The following is a 21,185-nucleotide window of genomic DNA, read 5'->3' as shown; positions in this document are numbered from 1 at the left end:
CAATCAGCTTCTTGTAAAATGACTGTAACTCCAGCTGCTTTATTATTAGGCTACTATTTTATCACATTTACTAACGAAAAACAAATCAGTTTCAGCTAAAATGTCCTTAACGAGTAAGTCAAATCACTTTTACACGTGTCTTAGCCAGAATCAGGACGGTGTCTGTGTTTTATGAACTGGGAAAGATGCGATAATGTGACTTTTATGCGAGTTTTGTGTGTGTGTGAGTGAGTGAGTAACTCACTCCTGTGATCTTCTCATGTCACTGACTTCCTTCTTCAGAGGGGATCATTGAGAGATCAGGTAAGAGCTGGCCTGCTCTAACACACTTTAAATCATGTCAACACCGGGCATTTCATATTTCCCTGTCTTGTCGTGTTGTTTTCAGTTGTTGTCGGGAGGTTTCATCTGATTTTTTGCATTAATTGACGGGATTTCTCTCATTATACAGAGCTTGAAGGTTAGCACAGGCTAGTTAGCTTCAGTTTAACACACATTCCCCCTCACGCTAACGGTATTACAGGTCTTTTAGAGGGTAAACGCGCATTTGAGCGTTTTATAGTTGATTTATCATCACGTAAGTGCTTCATTTACGGGTATATTCGTGTTTTTGACTGTACTCGTCCATGTCTCGCGATAGCGCGTCAGTTTTATTAGCCGTTAGCTGAATTAGCCGTCAAAGTCATTTTACGATTACGTTATGCATATGCTTATAAGAAAATGGATTTTTATTAAAACATTAAGAGCGTTTGTAATGTATTTCATAGCGGTGTTAATAAACTTTGTCGTGTTAAGGTCGTTTGGACTCGCAGTTTTGTGTGAATGACTCCTACACACAGGCCTCGTTTAACGTTATCTAAACAAAGTTTAAACTAGCCCGAGATATGTTTGTGTTTATGTACTACGCTCCTAAACACTGTTGTTTAAATGGGTTTGTTTGAATTCGTGTCTGTAAATGAAATGAAGTAGGTTCACTGAGTGACACGTAGGCGAAACGAGCTCACTGACATGATATCCACTAAGTATAACACACGTTATTTGGCAAGATTTGGGATGTGTTTCTAAAACTTAGGGTGCTGTCAGTGTCAACCCACACAGAACCCTTTAGGCAACACAAAAATGTGTCTAGGCGGGGAACAACACAAATTGGGTGTGTATGTAAACATTTCAGTGGACCTGGAATAGATAAAGGCTGTGAGTTTGTCCATCTCGGTGTGATGAATCATACAGGCATTTGTGTCAACTAACCCGTTTAACCTTTTGTGTTCAAACCAGACCCCTGTCAGACACTGTGAAGCCACGGGCTGTCGTGATGTCGGAGCCCAAAGCACCCATCCCGGCTCCTGGAGACACCTATAAAGGCTGGCTCTTCAAATGGACTAATTACATAAAGGGATACCAAAGGCGATGGTTCGTCCTGAGCAATGGCTTGCTGTCTTACTACAGGTGAGTTTGTGACATGTTGTTGATTTATCAAACTCTAGAAACCACATTTTTGCAATCCGGTTTCGCTTCCGTCAGACAACAGGTCTCCCAATTTCTTATAGGAACAACTGATGTCCTCCTGAACCATTCGTCATGCTGTCAAGTGTTCTTTGCCCTTTCACCAATATCTGATAAGGTGGAAAGATTTAGATAGCGAAATTACTTGATATTCTTGGAATAGGTTTTAATGCTTGAATGATCAAAAACACCTTGTTTTTCATATTTGAAGGTCTATTGTTTGTGTTAAATTGATGATGTCTCACACCTCCTTCTCTGTGTCTGTAAGATGATGCCGTTTTACGTAACTAGATTTGAGTCAATCTAATGGTAAAGCTGCATTCATCTCATTGGGCTTTGTCAATTATTAATACTGCATGTGAGCATGCAGGAGCGCCTGTGTGTGTGTGTGTTTGCTCGTGCGATCCTCACTGTTTGCTCAACAGTTTGAGATGAGAGGATAACACATTCTTTAAAATCCTCCCTCATGGTCTGATGTTTGACTCTGTAAATATACGATGACATAACAAGGTCCAATACCTCAAAAGTTGGCCAATGAGCGCATGTTCACTATTTTTGCTTTCTTTTATTATGTTGTATTCGTTCATAAATACGGAAATGTAAATGTCATTATGAATGAATGCTGTGTTAAAGCCACGCCAAAGCAAATAAAAAGGGCTGATTTACATTAGTGCTTCATTGAGATCGAGCTGAAAATGACTCAAAAGTGCTGCGTGTGCCACTCAATCTCTCAGATAGCTGATTTTAACTGCAGGCACAGATATATGGTGAATTATCAGACATTTGATATTCTAACAGGAGCCAGATGGCACACCACTATGATGCTTACTGCCTTTTTGTGAATGGAAAAAGGCCTTTTATTTTTAAAAGAAAGAAATTAGTACTTTTGCTTCTGGACTGTGATGCTTTTAAACGCGGACTTAAACTCGCCTTTTTAGTAGAGATTTTGGTTGATTTAAAAAAAAAAATGTCTTTTTGTTTTTAAACTGGAGCACTTTGGGATTTTGCTTAAATATAAAGTATTACAAATAAAATGTATTATTCTTATTACTTTTATTCAGCAGGAACGCATTAAATTGATTTAAAAGTAACAGTAAAGACATTTATAATGTTACAAAAGATTTCTATTTCAAATAAATGCTGTTCCTCTGAACTTTCTATTCATCAAAGAGCCCTGAATAACAGTTTCCACAAAAATTCTTGATAATAGAAATGTTTCTTGAGCAGAAAATCATCATATTAGACCAAAGATCATGTGACACTGAAGACTGGAGTAATGATGCTGAAAATTCATTCAAAAATCTTACCGACCACAATCTTTTGAACGGTAGTGTATGAAAATAAAAACCATGCCATTTTTATCATATTTATTTATTTTTAATGTAGTAACTTTTGATAAATCTCAAATACTTCCAGTGTGAAATGTGTATTTAAGCAGTTAAAGAACATTTTGCACACTTTAGAAATGTTGAATTTATTTTTGATTGAATTTCGTTTGATTGCAACGACTAAACAATTCTTTAATACGTGAATCACCATGAGTCAAACGTGTGGGAAGTCTGACTGTGGCATTACAGTGTAAATAAAAGGCTCAAGTACACATTGTCTTTTCTACCTCCACATGACCACTTTGATTGGCTGAGTGAGTTTGGGGTCACGTGACCGTCTTAACAGGCCATCTCTGTTCAGGAGGATCACACGCTCTACTTAAGGCTTGATTTTAGCACTTCCTCTGGTCCTGCAGGCAGCTCTTACCAGTTTCTCATCACTCCGTGTGTGTGTGTGTGTGTGTGTGTGTGTGTGTGTGTGTGTGTGTGTGTGTGTGTAAGATGAGATCAGGAAATGTAGAGGGCGAGTAAGAGATTTCAGTTTCATAGCTTACAGGCTCTGGACTCTTGTGCCTCTGTTAATTCGCCTGGCATCGGTCTTGTGCCATGTCGTGGACCGTCCAAACTGGTCTTGTCTCGTTTTTTCCTTCTGAGCGTGGAAATCCTGAGAACTGGTGATTCATCACTGTTGGCAAATTACAGTTAGAGATGGAAACTTTATTTATATGTCATGTATTTGGTGCTGTTTACATATGAGCGGCTTACCACAGGATTACTACAACAGTGTTATTTTAGGATTGCTTATATACTATTATAGTATTTATTACAGTTTTGAATTGGCTTTTATTTTTATATTTTCAGTCTCAAACAACTTAGGCTATATCATTATGAATATGAATTTAGTTTATTGAATATTTTGCAATAAACGTGTAATTTGTATTTGTAGTCAATGACTTATGGTAAGTTTTATATTGTACTGTTGTTTCTCATTTGATTTATTTGTCTTGGAGCTGGTTGGATTGATTCATGTCTCAAATTTGTCTGAATATTTGCTAAGATCGTAAACATGGGGCTCTTTTTCAATCTGAGATCAGATACTGCGATAACAGTGGTAACGTATCTTCTGTCACATAAATGCTCGGGAGTAAAAGAAACTCTAGCTGAAGCCATTTCTCGAATGCTTACCTTTCAGTGCTGATTCATGAATATTACATCAGATGCCGAAAACCAGCTGTCAGGGGGCTTTTGTTCAAGTTTTTGCTCACAGCGGAGTTCTCCTCTAGCCTCGCAGAACCAGACTTTTGAGTATCGTTATCAAGTCAGAAACACATTTAGGCTTATTCTGGCATCCCTGGGGCTGCCAGAACATCATGTAAACCATTTTTTGCATCTAAAATTGTATATAACTATGACCAAATGAAGTGTGTCATCTTGAAAACAGCATCTCATCTCCATCCCTCTTGCTCTCCCAGGACCCAGGCGGAGATGGGTCACACGTGTCGGGGCACCATAAACCTGGCCACAGCCAATATCGCAGTGGAGGACTCGTGCAATTTCGTCATCTCTAATGGCGGCACGCAGACGTATCACCTGAAGGCCAGCTCAGAGGTGGAACGGCAGCGGTGGATCACAGCACTGGAGCTGGCCAAAGCCAAAGCTTTCCGCATGCAGGCCGAATCAGGTCAGTCACGCCCCTCACTAACACTGGGAACGGGAAACCACGTTTGAGAATAGCTCAACACTGCACACTCAATACAGTTTGCGGTGGAAGGCGTTTCACAGTTTTTTCTTCTTCTTCGTTCTCTGCAGATGATTCTGGGGACGAGTCCAGTCCTCCTGCAGCAGGACAGGGTGGAGGCTCACGAAACTCAGAGGTGCAGTCCACGCTCCGGACCCTGGGCAGCAAGGTGGAGGATCTGAGCACATGCAACGACCTCATCGCCAAACACGGCTCTGCGCTTCAGCGGTCAGTCTTACTCTACCAGTTTGGACACACTTGACTATTATTCAAGTACATAATGAGTATATAAATAATACAAAAAAATACATTGATATAAGTTGAATTTTATATATAGTGTGTACATTTTTCAATTGTAGTCTTAAAATGAATCTGAAATAATAAACTAAGTAATTTTTAGATGCATATGAAATCCAATACACATTTTCCGCAGAATAGATACACAATATCATAATTTTAGATTTTAGATCCCGCAGATTTTGTGCTCACTAGGAGTGGGGGAAAAAATCGATTCTTAGATGCATCGCGATGCGGACGTGGACGATTCTGAATCGATTCACAAATGTCAAAAATCGATTTTCTAAAAAAAAAAAATATTTTTTTCTAATAACGTAATATTGACGGAACGCAAAAGGCAGAACTCTTAGTGTGCGGACACATAGTTGTGTATAAGAGCGGCTTTGTATGTTACTAATTATTCAGAATATGCATAAGTCCACAAGCATTATATGAGAGCTGCTGGTACATAATTCTATATTTTTGAACGAAAACTGTTTGTGAATTTGCTACAGCAAAATGTTTTTTGTCTTAAGGATTATATTGCTCATTGGAAATAACAAGAGGATGTTGGTTAGAAGTCTATTATTAAATGCTAGAGATTCAGAATATGCTGAAGTTTGTATTAATTTACTACAAGTACGCTGCTAGTACAGGCACACATTTATTTTCCTGTTGGTTCTTTGCAATGTTGGGACATATGCTGGCAAATGTAACCTTACAGTTGACTTGCCAAAACACTTCCAATTGTTTTATTAATAAAATTAATATAGGAATTATTGGAAGTAAGTTCGTTATGGGTCATCATAAATACTTTGCTTTAAAAGTACCAAGTAGTAAAAAAATAATAATCGATAATCGTTACCCTCTGAATCGTAATCGAATCGTGAGGTGCCTAGAGATTCCCACCCCTAGTGCTCACTGCCAAAGTGTGGCACATAAAGCCGCCTCTTAGTACTAAATAGAGTTCTTTTTCGCTGCTTATTGCGTTAAACAGTCAAATACACACAAAATAATGTCAAAATGCTGGTCTTGTCTTGGCGAGTATTCGCGTAAACACAGTCAGTTATGTTTTAAGTGAACGTAAACAGTTGAGAAAGAATGTGTAACAGTATAATGGATGTGTGTGTCAGGTCTTAAAGTGACTGCAACCTAATATTCCTGCTGCCAAATTATGAGATGATATTTAAAATATCTAAGTGGCAGTTTTTCCCCATGGTATAGATGTCAAAATTGTGGCTAGATTTTTTGCATTGTTTTTAATTTTATATTCTAGTAATAATTTATATGAACTTTTTTGTAATTGTACATAAATTATTATTATTTTTTCACTCAAAGATTTGGCCTTTGTGCTCATAAATTGTCTATGTGACGTTCAATTTGTTGATTCTTATGTTTTCTTTCAGGTCCTTGTCTGAGCTGGAGGGAGTTCGGCTGGAAGGACAGACGAGTGAAAAGATTCGGCAGGTGACGGAGCGAGCCACGCTCTTCCGCATCACCTCCAACGCCATGATCAACGTAAGGCAACCAGGCAGTATATTTGCTTTAGGGAATTTGCTTTGTGGTTGTCCGTTTCACACACAGAAACCACTCTGTGAAACGTATTCTTAACGATTCTCTAACAATCTGATACCCAGGCCTGCCGGGACTTCCTATCGTTGGCTCAGGCTCACAGTAAGCGTTGGCAGAAAGCCCTGCAGGCCGAGAGAGAGCAGAGAGTCCGACTGGAGGAAACACTGGAGCAGCTCGCCAAACAACACAACCATCTGGAGAGAGCCTTCAGAGGAGCGACTGTTCTGCCTCCTTCCCAGAGCAACCCTGCCATAGACAACAAAGGTACAGAGTCAATGACACAGAAAGACTGGGTGCCACGAAATAATATAGAGACTAATATATAAACACAGCTTTCTACTGCATTGTCTTCACTAGTTGCACACAACAATGAGAAGACAACTAGTGATGTCTGAAGCCAAAACGAATGACCCTTATGAGCAAATCCTTTTAAATGAATCAGTCAGATTGAGTCACAAGTCAGTTTGAGTCAGCCTCACAACATACAGGGTTTTTAATATTTCGTGGAAGATTAATATTTAATATTTTTCATTTATTTGCATAAATATAGAACTATATGGTAATTAACAGCAATATTTACCTAAATATACACTGCTTATACGTTTGGGGTCAGATGTTTCTCTTTTCCTCACCAAGGCTTTTTTTATTTGATCAAAAAATACAGTAAAAACAGTAATATTGCTACGCATATATTTAAAATAGATTTTTAAAATGTAATTTATTCCTGTGATCAAAGCTGAATTTGTAGCATCATTACTCCAGTCTTCAGTGTCACATGATCCTTCAGAAATCACTCTAATATGATGATTTGATGCTCAAGAAACATTTATGATGATTATCAATGTTGAAAACGGTTGTGCTGCTTCATATTTCTGTGGAAACTGATGTTTTTTCAATATTATTTGATGAATAGAAAGTTCAAAAGAACAGCATTTATTTGAAATAACATTTTAAATGTTTGTACGGTCACATTTGATCAATTTAGACTTCCTTGCTGAATTAAAATATTGATTCCTTTTAAAAAAAAGATCTTAATGACTCCAATCTCTTACCGTAAGATACGGTAGTGTTTTTTCCTAAAACATTTTAATGACTGAAAAATGTTTGGGTCATTGAATAATTATTATTTTTTTAAATTTTATTTATTTTTTACATTTAATAATTTACAATTAGGAATGATTAAAATGCATATTAGCAAATTAAAATTTTCAATGTAACCTTTGCGATGCTTGCAGTATTGAATGTTTTATATATCACCCAGAAAGATGAAATCCTGAAAACTCTTAACACTCATAGCTATACCCGATAAGACATAGAGATTTCCTAAATATATTATACTTCTTGCATTATCCGTCCTGTAGGCTCAGCTCCAGTAAAAGGCGATGCCAGTGACGAGGACGATGAGAACGAATTCTTCGACGCGTGCGAGGACGTTCAAGAGTTTATCACCGTTCCAGCAGACCCCAAATATCACAGGTCTTTATTTACTCCCTCGCTCCAGTCGTTTACTCTCATCCCTATCTGTCCCTGAACTCACTTCTCATATAAGTGTTACTTGACCTAAGTGTGTGTCCTATGCCTTCCCTTCCCCTTCCTCCTCTCTCTCACACACTCTGGCTCTCTCATACCCTCTTTCCATTTCTCTCAGGAGATCTGGCAGCAATGTCAGCGGAATCAGTAGTGAGATGGGAATGGACGACGGGACGACCTCGGTAAGGCGTTATGTTTATATATGGTGTTTATGTATGTGAACCAAATTCGATTTCATGTGCCGTCTAGATATATACAGTGAGGAAAATAAGTATTTGAACACCCTGCTATTTTGCAAGTTCTCCCACTTGGAAATCATGGAGGGGTCTGAAATTGTCATCGTAGGTGCATGTCCACTGTGAGAGACATAATCTAAAAAAAAAAATCCAGAAATCACAATATATGATTTTTTAACTATTTATTTGTATGATACAGCTGCAAATAAGTATTTGAACACCTGTCTATCAGCTAGAATTCTGACCCTCAAAGACCTGTTAGTCTGCCTTTAAAATGTCCACCTCCACTCCATTTATTATCCTAAATTAGATGCACCTGTTTGAGGTCGTTAGCTGCATAAAGACACCTGTCCACCCCATACAATCAGTAAGAATCCAACTACTAACATGGCTCAATGATCCTAAGAAAGGTGAGAAATCAGCCCAGAACTACACGGGAGGAGCTGGTCAATGACCTGAAAAGAGCTGGGACCACCGTTTCCAAGGTTACTGTTGGTAATACACTAAGACGTCATGGTTTGAAATCATGCATGGCACGGAAGGTTCCCCTGCTTAAACCAGCACATGTCAAGGCCCGTCTTAAGTTTGCCAATGACCATTTGGATGATCCAGAGGAGTCATGGGAGAAAGTCATGTGGTCAGATGAGACCAAAATAGAACTTTTTGGTCATAATTCCACTAAACGTGTTTGGAGGAAGAAGAATGATGAGTACCATCCCAAGAACACCATCCCTACTGTGAAGCATGGGGGTGGTAGCATCATGCTTTGGGGGTGTTTCTCTGCACATGGGACAGGGCGACTGCACTGTATTAAGGAGAGGATGACCGGGGCCATGTATTGCGAGATTTTGGGGAACAACCTCCTTCCCTCAGTTAGAGCATTGAAGATGGGTCGAGGCTGGGTCTTCCAACATGACAATGACCCGAAGCACACAGCCAGGATAACCAAGGGGTGGCTCTGTAAGAAGCATATCAAGGTTCTGGCGTGGCCTAGCCAGTCTCCAGACCTAAACCCAATAGAGAATCTTTGGAGGGAGCTCAAACTCCGTGTTTCTCAGCGACAGCCCAGAAACCTGACTGATCTAGAGAAGATCTGTGTGGAGGAGTGGGCCAAAATCCCTCCTGCAGTGTGTGCAAACCTGGTGAAAAACTACAGGAAACGTTTGACCTCTGTAATTGCAAACAAAGGCTACTGTACCAAATATTAACATTGATTTTCTCAGGTGTTCAAATACTTATTTGCAGCTGTATCATACAAATAAATAGTTAAAAAATCATACATTGTGATTTCTGGATTTTTTTTTTTGATTATGTCTCTCACAGTGGACATGCACCTACGATGACAATTTCAGACCCCTCCATGATTTCTAAGTGGGAGAACTTGCAAAATAGCAGGGTGTTCAAATACTTATTTTCCTCACTGTATATATATATATATATATATATATATATAAAAACTAGTAGCTGTTTCCATCCAAAGTTGATATGTTAACTTAAGCGCAAAATTGCAATAACGCATAAAACATTTGCGAATAAAGCACCATTTCCGTCCCATGTGTTCAACAGAAAAAAATCTTCACTTCCTGGGAAATTGGGGGAAAATATCTGTAATAAAAACGGAGGTTGCTGCAATTAGGGAAGCCATTGTGGCTCCTTTTTCATATGTCATAAATGACTAGCACCTCAGAGCGCGCAGACGTTATCTAGCGTTCGGAGGCGGATGCCTGATGTTTAGGAACGCAATCATGTGAGACAGTTCAGGTAATTATACTAAATCATTTTGATGATGACAGAATTTGGCAACATTTGAGATGCTGTGCAATGAAATTGGATAACTGGACTAACCAGTGGACCAATCACGTCCTCTGTTGAGGCAAAGTCGCGTGAGTTTTTTGTTCCACATTAATGGATTTATTCGGTAAAAGTATTTCCATCGTAGTCTATGCACGACGTCTTATCGGATATTAAAAAAAATCCACCTCAATTGAGTGCATGCGTTTTTTTTTTATGCACACAAATTTATGCGCATCTTGGTGTTTCCATCCAGCTTTTTTTTTTTTATGCAATATGCTAAAATTTGCTTAAAAAAAGGTAGAGAAAAGGTAGCCTTTGACATCTGAAGTTCATGTTTGAACCGTTTTTTCCATCTCTCACAGCTAGACGAGCAGTCTGTGGCATCCAATCCCGAGTCTCCGCAGTCCCAGGAGGTGGTGCCTATGAGGAAGAGACGGACCCGTATCCCGGATAAACCGAATTACTCTCTCAATCTGTGGAGCATCATGAAGAACTGTATCGGAAAAGAACTCTCCAAAATCCCTATGCCTGTACGCTCATCGCTGTATTTATGAGAATCCCGAACAGCCCAGATTTATGGCAGTGCTTTCAACGCATCCTTCTTTTCCCAGGTGAACTTCAACGAGCCCCTGTCCATGCTGCAGCGTCTCTCAGAGGATCTCGAGTACTACGAACTGCTGGACCGGGCGGCCAAGTGCCATCACTCTCTGGAGCAGATGTGCTACGTGGCAGCTTTCACTGTTTCTTCATACTCCACTACGGTTCACCGCACGGGCAAACCCTTCAACCCTCTGCTGGGAGAGACGTTCGAGCTGGACCGTGCCCAGGAGAGCGGATACAGATCCCTCTGTGAGCAGGTGAGGGGACATCAGCCTTTGATTATCCTGAGATAGAGGAACAGCTTATTGAAATGTAGCGGGTTTGAAACCTAATCTGTTCTTCTTTCTGTCTTTCACTTCAGGTAAGCCATCACCCTCCGGCTGCGGCTCATCACGCAATCTCCGAGCGAGGCTGGACCCTGAGACAGGAGATTGCACTGGCCAGCAAGTTCAGGGGCAAATATCTCTCCATTATGCCCCTGGGTAACTATTTGTGCTATTTTGGACCTCATCACCATGTTTTAAAGTGGCATGTGCAGCTTTAATTTAACAGCGAAGAGTTTTTCTCTCTAGTTCCTTTTCTTAAAAACAAACAGAAACAGAAAGTGTAATGCAAAAAAACTTTAGGTGCTTCCCAGTTCACGTACTTATGCACTATTCTATGATGTTTTGGAGTAATTAGTGCGAGTAGTGTGTTCACATAGGGGTGTGCAATACACCTGTAGGCACGATTAACTGGTAGAAATTTGTCAGCCGAAAGAAATTTTGGATGATCGTCTCTATCGTGGTTACGCTCACATGACATTGCTGTGCTGCGCCGTCACGAAAGCTTATCATCTGCATGCGTTTTTAAGCATTGCTGTTTAAAAACAAGTGTTTTTTATCCATTGAAGTGCTAAAAGCAGCGAAAGAGAACTCATTACAGTATATACAGTGTCTGAGTTATAACAAATACACAAACTTGTATGTTAAAATGCCCGTCTTTGCGAATATCCTTGTAAACAGTCATTTGTCTTAAGTGAATATAAACAGTTGAGAAAGAAAGCACGTGTGTATCAGTGCATTTGCTCTTAAAGTGACAGCGGTCTAATAAACCTGCTGCTGTCGGTGTCATCAATGTTAATCAAACAACAAAAGATTAAGAGAAAATCACTCACTGCTCCTGACTGAATCGTATTTGGGCTAACAGACTTATGATGTTTTTATGAATGAATGACATTATTATGAATGACAAAATAATTTTATAAAATTCATACACTACACGGTTGGGTACAAAGTGCATATGTACGTAGTATATAAGTGCATAGTGTAATACTTTTACACAATACTAAGTTACTATGCTGAGGTTTATGATGGTTGATGATACTTTGTGCATATGAAAAGATGGATATTTGAATGTCTTAAGAGTTCATTCAACTCATTTTGTATTTCTTGTATGTTTCTCCAGGTTCTATTCATTGTATCTTTGAGAAGAGTAACAATCACTACAGCTGGAAGAAAGTCACAACCACAGTGCACAATATCATCGTCGGGAAACTCTGGATAGATCAGGTTGAGAACACAGTCTATTATTTATGCATAATTTATTTTAATATTCTCACCATCGGTCCCATAATGCTGGGCTGATTTGTATGTCTGTTACAAAATCAACTGATGGTCTTGTCGGTGGATAATGATGTTGTAATCTGTCATTTTAAATTATTTACATAAATCATAATTTTCAGCCGCTGGCCACCATGTTTTTTTAGGCATTTAAATTTGTATTATACAAATGTTGCCCTTAAATTGCAATATGTATAGTGTGGCATTTAATTTTATACATAAGCTCAGTTGTGTCTTTCTCTCGATTCAGTCAGGAGAAATAGACATTGTGAACCACAGAACAGGCGACCGCTGTCATCTCAAATTCGCCCCGTACAGCTACTTCTCCAGAGATGTGGCCAGAAAGGTGAGTCAGCATCTGTTCCACTGACTTCGTTCTCCCAGAATGCAGACGTGTCAGTTTTGTCCCCTTTCATTCGTCACCCTCTGTAACATTTTCATGTTTTTTTGTTTTTTTTTGCCGTTCCATCCTTCTCTAATTTATGTCTGCTTTCACTTCCTCCTCGTGCAATGCCTCTCCCTGTAGGTCACGGGGGTTGTGACGGATAAAGAGGGGAAAGCGCACTACGTTCTGTCTGGGACGTGGGACGAGAAGATGGAATACTCTCGTGTGATGCAGAGCAGCAGAGGCGGGGAGAACGGCGCCGAAGGACGACAGAAAACTGTCTATCAGACGCTCAAAGCCAAAGAGCTGTGGAAGAAGACTCCGCTGCCGTAAGACATTCCCAAACACGTGCAATTAAAACAACAGCCTGTTGAGCTCACTGAACAGCATTTGTCCCTACTTTTCTTTAAACTAAAAACAAAAATCTGGGTTACAGTGAGGCACTAATGATGGAACTGAATCGTGCCGATTCATAAACATTAAATTTATGTTTTAAAAGTATAGCCACAAGATGTAAAAAAAAATGTTTATCTGTGAAGTTATGTCCAGTTCTACAGCTTTTCTGTCGACAACGTAATGACATTAAACCAAAAACCCTAAAAATTATAATATACACAATTTAAAGGTGCCCTAGAATGTGAAATTGAATTTATCTTGGCATAGTTAAATAACAAGAGTTCAGTACATGGACATGACATACAGTGAGTCTCAAACACCATAGTTTTCTCTTTCTTATTTAAATCTCATTTTTGAAAAACACCCCTGAAAAACAGGCGAATCTCCACATAACACCGACTGTGACACAACAGTCGGGATCATTAATATGTACGCCTCCAAAAATTTGCATATGCCAGCCCATGCTCAATGCCAGGCGGAACTGCGCAGCCGAATCATCGGAAGTTCTGCAGGTGAAGAAAAAACAAGCAGGAGGAGGATTATAGGGAAAATGGCAGATCTATCTATAATCTATCTATCTATAATCGGATACCGCTACAGTTTAATTCAAAGTTGTTAGTTGCTCTGCCCATTTCACCACGGACTGTTTTTCTAACCTGGAACCATATCAAGCAGCCAGGCTTCTCTCAGCGTCTCAAACGGACGAAGGGGGCAATTTCAACTAACGTTATATTCCCGCAAGCGGTAAGTAGTGATTTTATTAACGATAATTTACACTGTGTTATCTAGATCCAGCGCGATATTGTTTTTTCCTCGAGAGACATCGTGGCTTGCAAACGAGCGAACGAAGCATGGCAGTTGCTCAGTGTTTGGATGTACAAATGAACACAAAAGTATTTTTTTAGTTCCTTCATCCGAGCCTCTGGAGAACCATGAGTTATGTGAATTTCTGATGTGTAATTGTTCAAGTTCAGACAGATAATCTTTCTCTCAAAGTCGTTCAATACTGTTTATGCATCAGTAAATCAAGCCAGTGACTAAACGCTCAACTTCACGTCGTTTCTCGCAGAAACTGTGTATAAAAGCTGTAATAGTAAAAGTTTTCCAGATAGCTCTACATGTAATGCCAGATATTTCATATGCAAGCATGTCAGCCAATCACAGCAGTGGGCAACAACACTGCAGTCTTACAGCAGACACGCCCCTTCAAACAGAGTGTTCAGATCAAAGGATGAAATCAGGCTAGGAAATATGCCTTTTATTTCTAAATTATAACAAATTTTGATCTAAAAAACATACTAACATTATAAGGGCACTCCAGGAAACATTATAAAATAATAAAATAATCCATTCTAGGGCACCTTTAACAGAACATTGATCAGGGATGTGATTTTTATCTACTTATATTGATGTCTAGCCTGGAAATCTGAAAGATTAAGGGTCTGGCATTGAGTAATGAAAATCGCCCAGTTCGAGGGGCGGCACCAAGCATGCATTTGAAAATCTCACTGCACGCAATTGGAGAACACTACGGCCAATCACAACAATACACTGGGTGACGTATCCAGAGCCCCATACGCTCAGCTACCAGCGGAGCTAACTGGTAGATTAGACTCTTACCGTATCCGGTCAGCAAAACAGCAAAAACGTCCTTCTTGCAAAGGAATGATTTGAGCGGCGTCTTCTGTTCCTCTCTCTCTCTCTCTCTCTCTCTCTCTCTACTGTGAATGCAGGGATGGAGCAGAAAACATGTACTACTTCTCAACACTGGCGTTGACGTTGAACGAGCCAGAGGAGGGCGTTGCCCCCACGGACAGCAGGAGGCGTCCGGACCAGCGTCTGATGGAGCAGGGCCGCTGGGAGGAGGCCAACGCTGAGAAACAACGACTGGAGGAGAAGCAGCGCACCGTCCGCCGAGAGAGAGAGCGAGAGGCCAACCGCTCCGCCAGCCCTTCAGAAGAGGGTAAGGAGCCAGCAGACGGGGGTAAAGTATCCTTTTATTTATCATTCTACACATCTCTCCTCGTTTCTTCCGCCTTCTCGGCGTCTCTCGTTCACTCCCGTGTGACTGTCTCTGTCTCTCCCTCAAGCTCTCATTGAGGACTCAATATCTGACTCGCCACTAAAAAGCAAGTACTCCTGTTCTACTTCGTTTTCCCTGTATCTTTTCTCTTTTTAATTGTCGTCTTCTGGATTTTCTCCCATCTCACACAAACACACACTGTAATAGTGCTTATTTGCATATTATTAAAGTGGTAGTTCACCTACAGATGAATATTTTGTCATCTTTTTCCAAATACGTATGACTTTTTCTTTCTTCCGTGGAGATTTTCCATACAATCAATGAAAGGGACTTGTGCTGTTGAGCTTCAAACAGTGTTATTTTAGTATCAACAATATACTATTATTGCATGTATTTATATTTTGAATTAGTTTTTGATTTTATGTATTATTTAAAATGTATTTTTTATCTTTATTTTCCATTTTAATACGTTTTTTTTTTAAAGTTTAGCTAACTTTAAGTTTTTATTTGAGGTTTATTTTTAGCATTTTAGTTATTTTTATGTAATTTAGTTATATTTAGTAAGTTGGTTATTTTAGTAAATTATTTGTAATTTAGTAATTATACTAAGTGAAATATGGAAATGTTGCCTTGCAGCCAACTGAAATAAGTTATTTTATTTGAATTAACACATTTTTTGTAAGTTTTTGTTAACGAAAAATGACAAACAAGTAAACTAGTTTTTTTAATACTTTGTTTTCTTTAAAAATGTACTCTTACGTATAAAAGAAAAGGTCATACTGAGGTATGAAGCGACACGAGGGTGAGTAAATGATGACAGGATTTTTATTTTGAGTGAACTATTCCTTTAATAGGAGCACTTTCCCCGCCTCCATAATGCCATTCACTCATTGTATTCTTTCTTTTTTTGTTTTTGTCTTAATTTGCATCCCCTTTTTTAATTTTCGGCTGCTCGTCTCTCAACTCCGATCAGCTGAAGAAGTCGAGATTGCCAGTGAGCCCTCTGAGACCAATTACAAAAGCAAGTACCATCCCATCGCTCTCCCTAATCAATCTGTTTCTCACCTTTATCATCCAGTCATCTTCATTTTCCATCTGTCTATCCCTCCATCAGCTGACATGGATGAAACTTCCTCCGATCTTTCGCTATCAAGCAAGTAGCAGAATCAACACAAACCATAGCTTACCGTAGTGTCGTTTAGGCTGTTTTCACACTTAGTTCGATTGCTTAGTTTTGTTTGAATTTCTTTCCTTGCATCATGCATATTTAAAGGGGGCCTATTATGCTTTTTTACAATTTCAGTGTTCTTTAGTGTGTGATGTTGCTGTTTAAGCATGAAAAAGGTCTGTAAAGTTACAAAGTCCCTCTGACAGGAGTTATTCTCTATATCAGTGTCACTGTTTCTGAACTTCCTAAAACGCCTCCATTGTAGTCTTAAGTTTCCTTTCGGAAACAAACACGTCACAATATTCCTCATTTAAATAATTCCCACTCAAGACATGCGCAAAAAAATGGGGCGAGGCCTAGTTGAGTTAGTTAGTAGTGTGTTAAACTCGTGGTTATGGTAAGGGGCGGGACATTTCCCAAACACGCTCGAAGTGCTTGACCAATCACAACACACGGGTCCAGCCGACCAATCAGAGCACAGTGTGTTTTTCAGATGGAGGGGCTTCATAGAGACAGGAACTAAACAGAGCGTTACTGACAGACTGGGAAGAGAGGAGCTGCAACAATGGAGAATATGTGGAAAAATAGTGTGTTTTGAACATTCAAGCATGAAAACTTATTCTACTAGAGCCCAAAAACAAAATCAAGACTTTGTAAAATAGCTTAATAGGTCTTTAAACAAGCATTTGAAATCAGTTCCATGATGCAGACATTTAACTTCCACTAGAGGGCAGTGTGAGTGCATAAATTGCAGCAGTATAGACCGAGACTACGGTCATTGTTGAAGTTCATTCCCCATTAATCTTTCATTTCTTCAGTTCACACCACCAGTGCATGCTAACATGTCTCTCACTCCTCTTCTCTTTGCCTGCATCCCTCCATCTTCAACTTCAGCTGAAACACTGCACGGCTCGCATCCGCCGGCATACTCAAGCAAGTACCACACAGTTCACGCAGATCGTTCGCAATTTGTTAGAGCTGCATGTTTAAAGGGGTCAGATCATACATTACTTTAAAACTGTAAGCAGAAATCAGGAGGAAAAAAAATGGCACAAAAAACATTCATGATTTAGTTAATCTCAGTATTCCCAATATTCATTTTTTTTGTTGTTGCTAACAACACAATAGCCACAGTTTGTGTTAATATATTCAAATGATCCTTTTAATTATTACAAACACAAGGTTTATACACTGATAAACTGTATTATCTCATAAAGCAGCACACATTACACACCCAGCCATGTTATCTCGTGTGGTCAGAGTTTGACCATTGGTGAGCGCTGTCTCACTCTCTGCTCTTTCTCGCTCTAGTGGAGGGTCCTTATGGAGCTCCGGTCAAAAGCAAGTAACATCCACCCAAAACCCTTCCAGCCCCTCCATCTCTCACCTCTCATAGAGCTGGGCAGTGTGATCGAGTTGAACCGTTTAATTGTGGCACATCATGCCACTCGCATCGAGTGTGAACATGTGGATTGTTTCCAATATATGCACACCTATGTGGTCTTTAAAAAAATATGAATAATAATAATTAATAATAAAATATATATATATATATATATATATATATATGACATGTAATTATATGTAACTATTTAAAAATGTTTATTTTAGTTAAACAATGTTATATTCTTATGTAATTATTATGTAGTTATATTCGTAAGAGAACAGAATTTAATTTATTTGTATGTATATTATATTTTATAATTATTGTAATATTTACATTTTAAAAAAATACATAAAAATATATTACATGCGTGTATATATAGACAACTATTATATTTCAAATATAAAAAGTTAATAAAAAGATATGTATATATTAAGGCTGCAACTAACGATTATTTTTGTAATCGTTTAATCTGTCGCTAATTTTTTTGATTAATCGGAGGAAAAATCTAAAAATAATTATACTTTAAAATGTATTTTAAGTAATAAAAAATATACAGATAAAATGTACTTCAGCTCATTTGAGTGAAAAAAAAATATTATCTTAATCTTTATCTATCTTTTTTACTCAATCATGTATATATAGACAAATATTACATGTAAAATATATTATAATTTTTTAATAAAAAATATATATATATGTGCGTGTATATGTATGTGTATGTTTTTTCTCTATAATGAAGTACGCTTAATTGGTAAAGTATATTATGGGATTGTACATAAGTAAGCATTACATGATTGTGTTATATATATATATATATATATATATATAAAACATTTTTGTGTGCAATGTCCATCAAAAAAAACTACGTTGTTATATATCCTACAATTGCTATAATATAATACTGTATAACTTGGACCAATTGTTGGTCATACCGCCCACCTCTAAACTCCACCACTATTTGTTTCCCTCTTCGCTTTATTTTTTCCTCTTCTATTGATCATGTGCTTTTCTTAGCTCCTGTTTATCAGCCTGTTGTGTAAACGTAGAGTGCGAGATGTTGAATCAGAGACTTTAGGTGATCGTGTACGTTTAGACCTGATAGTTTAGTCAACGTTTGTCTTGTAAGCTACATTTGAAATAGCTTCTAATAGTCGTCTGTTCTGTAGAAAAGACTGTTGAGTAACTTGCACTCTAATGTACCTACTCTTCTTTAAGTAAGTGACTGTTTGTTTGCTTTTGTATGTCCGTGTTCGATCAGGCGGTCATCAGGACAACTACAAGGCGATGTGGTTCGAGCGACGCGTCGACCCCGCGACAGGAGAGCCCACGCACATCTACACAGGGGGATATTGGGAGGCCAAGGAGCAGGGCAACTGGGACTCCTGCCCGGATATCTTCTGATCCCAGTCACGCACATGCCCCACAACACCCTCACTTTCCCCTCGCCCAGAAAAACAAACCAACGAAAGCTCAGTCAGCTGCCCCCTTCTCTTTCCGTATCGTAGTACATCAAGACACACGTTCTCTCTTTCGCCAGCCGTGCTCTACTCAGTGGACAATAAGGGACACCCAAATGGTTCGGGAACGCTCTCCCAACACCATCCACTGTGTGTCGCTCTCGATTCCTCGTGGTCACGGGATTATTAAACCGTAGGGTTCATGGATCAGTAAACGCTAGCATTAGGAAAACACACCCTTCCGAATCCCTGTCCCGCTCCACACGTCTTCCTCAGGCTGTGGACGTCACCTTTCTTAAACATCCCGGGGATGTGGAGGCCTGGTTGCTTGTGTGTGTGTGTGTGTGTGTGTGAATTAGCGAATGTGTGAGTTTAGAGAAGCGCTGTAGTGCTCATTTAGTGTGTGAGAGACGTAGTTTAAGAGCTCGCCTTGGTTTGTGGATTTTAAAGAAATAGTTTGCGTAAAAATGAAAGATCGGTCATTGCTTACTCGCAGCCTCGTTTTAGCACCAAAAAAACACATGATAAAAGTATCATGAATGCGATTTGTGAAGCTATGCATTCCAAGTCTTCTGAATCTATACGATGCGAGGAATTTCGACAGTGACCGTCAAATCGCACCATTTTTTAAATGAGCTTATGGGAAGATTATCATTGAATAGCAATGTAAATTTCAGTCTCTTCCTCACAAGAAGCTATCGTATTACTTGAAATAATGAAATATAAGACATATGCATCACTTTTATGGTGCGTTTGAGTCGTCATTTTGGTCTTTTTGACAGCCTACGAACTGTTTTACAGAAAAAGTCAGCAAAGCGTGGGTTTTTGAACAACCCGAGTGCGAGTAGATAATAGCAGTTTTCATCATTTTTGCATGAACTATTCCTTTGAAATCAATCACACTTGAATTGTCCTCATTAGAAGCGGAGAGGACCGTCATCTTTATTCTGATATTCTTACTAACACCCGCTAAAATGACTTAAACTGACAAATGAATTGTCCAGAGTGTTTATAACCAGCAGAACAGCACATCTGTTGATCCTCACGAGTCATGTAAGAGAAAAGCCTCAGTGTAGCCAGAGAACACGTTGCACTGCTGAAACCGACCGGTCGCTGTGATGTCGTGCACGCGACTCCAAAGGAGGAACGTGTTTGTTGATGTTCCCTTTCAGCCTGCTCACAGATGCATTATGGGTCCGTGGTGAAGAAAAAGCGGTGTCCACAAACTGAGGCGTGTGAACGTGTGTGTGAGTGTTTTCAAATGGGCATGTGAGGTCAAGGGAGAACTCTCAAACTACTGTGTATGTGTGTGTGTGTGTGTGTGTGTGATCATGAGTAACGTATTTGGGGTTTGTTGTATAATCCAGTGAAACAAAAAAGAAACTTTTTTTTATTTTCAAGTGTACTTAAACACATGCGTGGGGGAAAACAGCAAGAGTACAGCAATGCAAAAACATTGCAGATATTTGTGTGTATATATATATCACATAATGAATATTCATACTAATAATACCAATTCTTCTAATGCTGATACTGACAGCTAGAGTTATAATTATGATGGTAATTTTGATGTAGTTTGAGGGTTCAACACAATTATTTTGACTTTATCGGTTTTGTTTTTTTGTCAGTTTGGCATGGGAAGTGGCGATGCATCGGTTTCCTCCCACACTGAAGACGATTCGTTTGCTCATTGTCCTTGAATGGATCCAGACTAATGGAAATTTTATACATGTACATCTATCCCGTCATCGTCCGGTTCCGTTAAAACGGCAGTTTCATTGCGAGTTTTACTGCTTTTTGTAATAATTACAGATTCTATTTTCTTTGTTTGCAGTCTTTTTATTTGTACAACTGTCGTCATTTGATTTCTTTTTTTCTTTGACTGTCATTCCTGAAGTTTTCATTCTTCTTTGTCCTGTCCGTGTTGTCCCTCTCTTGGCCTCTGATCATTGTGTTACGGCACAGAATTGCTCTTGACTGTCATCATGGTGCAGATGATGATGATGATGATAATAAAAGCTGGTTTGAAAAGGAAACGGTCAAACACACAACAGTCTGTCACGCCTGTCATTGTGAAGCGTAACACTTTGCATATTTCTCTTAGCGATTAGGAATGCAAATGCAGTTGTTGGACATAAGTTTCGGTTTCCTGACTTCTGCTCTGGAGGAGCGCCACACCTTTTTTACTGGA

General features: G+C 39.1%; 1 protein-coding gene across 18 annotated transcripts; it reads left to right on the top strand.

Moving 5' to 3' along the window:
• The first annotated feature begins 205 nt into the window (after positions 1 to 205).
• On the top strand, positions 206 to 21,045 carry osbp (oxysterol binding protein). 18 transcript variants are annotated; one of them, XM_084093758.1, is made up of 21 exons: positions 206 to 303; positions 1,276 to 1,446; positions 4,304 to 4,512; positions 4,641 to 4,797; positions 6,252 to 6,363; positions 6,483 to 6,681; positions 7,779 to 7,893; positions 8,069 to 8,129; positions 10,340 to 10,507; positions 10,589 to 10,834; positions 10,939 to 11,059; positions 12,024 to 12,127; positions 12,429 to 12,524; positions 12,705 to 12,892; positions 14,693 to 14,943; positions 15,050 to 15,088; positions 15,956 to 16,003; positions 16,097 to 16,135; positions 17,045 to 17,083; positions 17,462 to 17,491; positions 18,796 to 21,045. In XM_084093758.1, the coding sequence occupies exons 2-21, from the start codon at positions 1,313 to 1,315 to the stop codon at positions 18,936 to 18,938; spliced, it is 2,499 nt and encodes an 832-aa protein (XP_083949884.1). In that variant the 5' UTR covers positions 206 to 303; positions 1,276 to 1,312; the 3' UTR covers positions 18,939 to 21,045. The 18 variants fall into 18 exon arrangements, with proteins under 18 accessions (XP_083949884.1, XP_083949874.1, XP_083949886.1 ...); XM_084093748.1 differs by having other exon boundaries at positions 8,066 to 8,129; XM_084093760.1 differs by lacking the exon at positions 15,050 to 15,088.
• Positions 21,046 to 21,185: the final 140 nt, after the last annotated feature.

This window comes from Abramis brama (assembly GCF_963993115.1).
Source record: "Abramis brama genome assembly, chromosome: 2".
In the NCBI taxonomy this organism is placed as follows: domain Eukaryota; kingdom Metazoa; phylum Chordata; class Actinopteri; order Cypriniformes; family Leuciscidae; genus Abramis; species Abramis brama.
The sequence above is the reverse complement of the archived record's forward strand: the minus strand, read 5'-3'. Positions and strand labels throughout refer to the sequence as shown.

Bases quoted from the DNA above. Each gene is read 5' to 3' on its own strand.
- osbp (XM_084093748.1), top strand. From the start codon at position 1,313: ATGTCGGAGCCCAAAGCACCCATCCCGGCTCCTGGAGACACCTATAAA. The intron at 6,364-6,482 runs GTAAGGCAACCA...TCTGATACCCAG, and splicing joins CCTCCAACGCCATGATCAAC to GCCTGCCGGGACTTCCTATC. The intron at 17,084-17,461 runs GCAAGTACCACA...TTCTCGCTCTAG, and splicing joins GCATCCGCCGGCATACTCAA to TGGAGGGTCCTTATGGAGCT.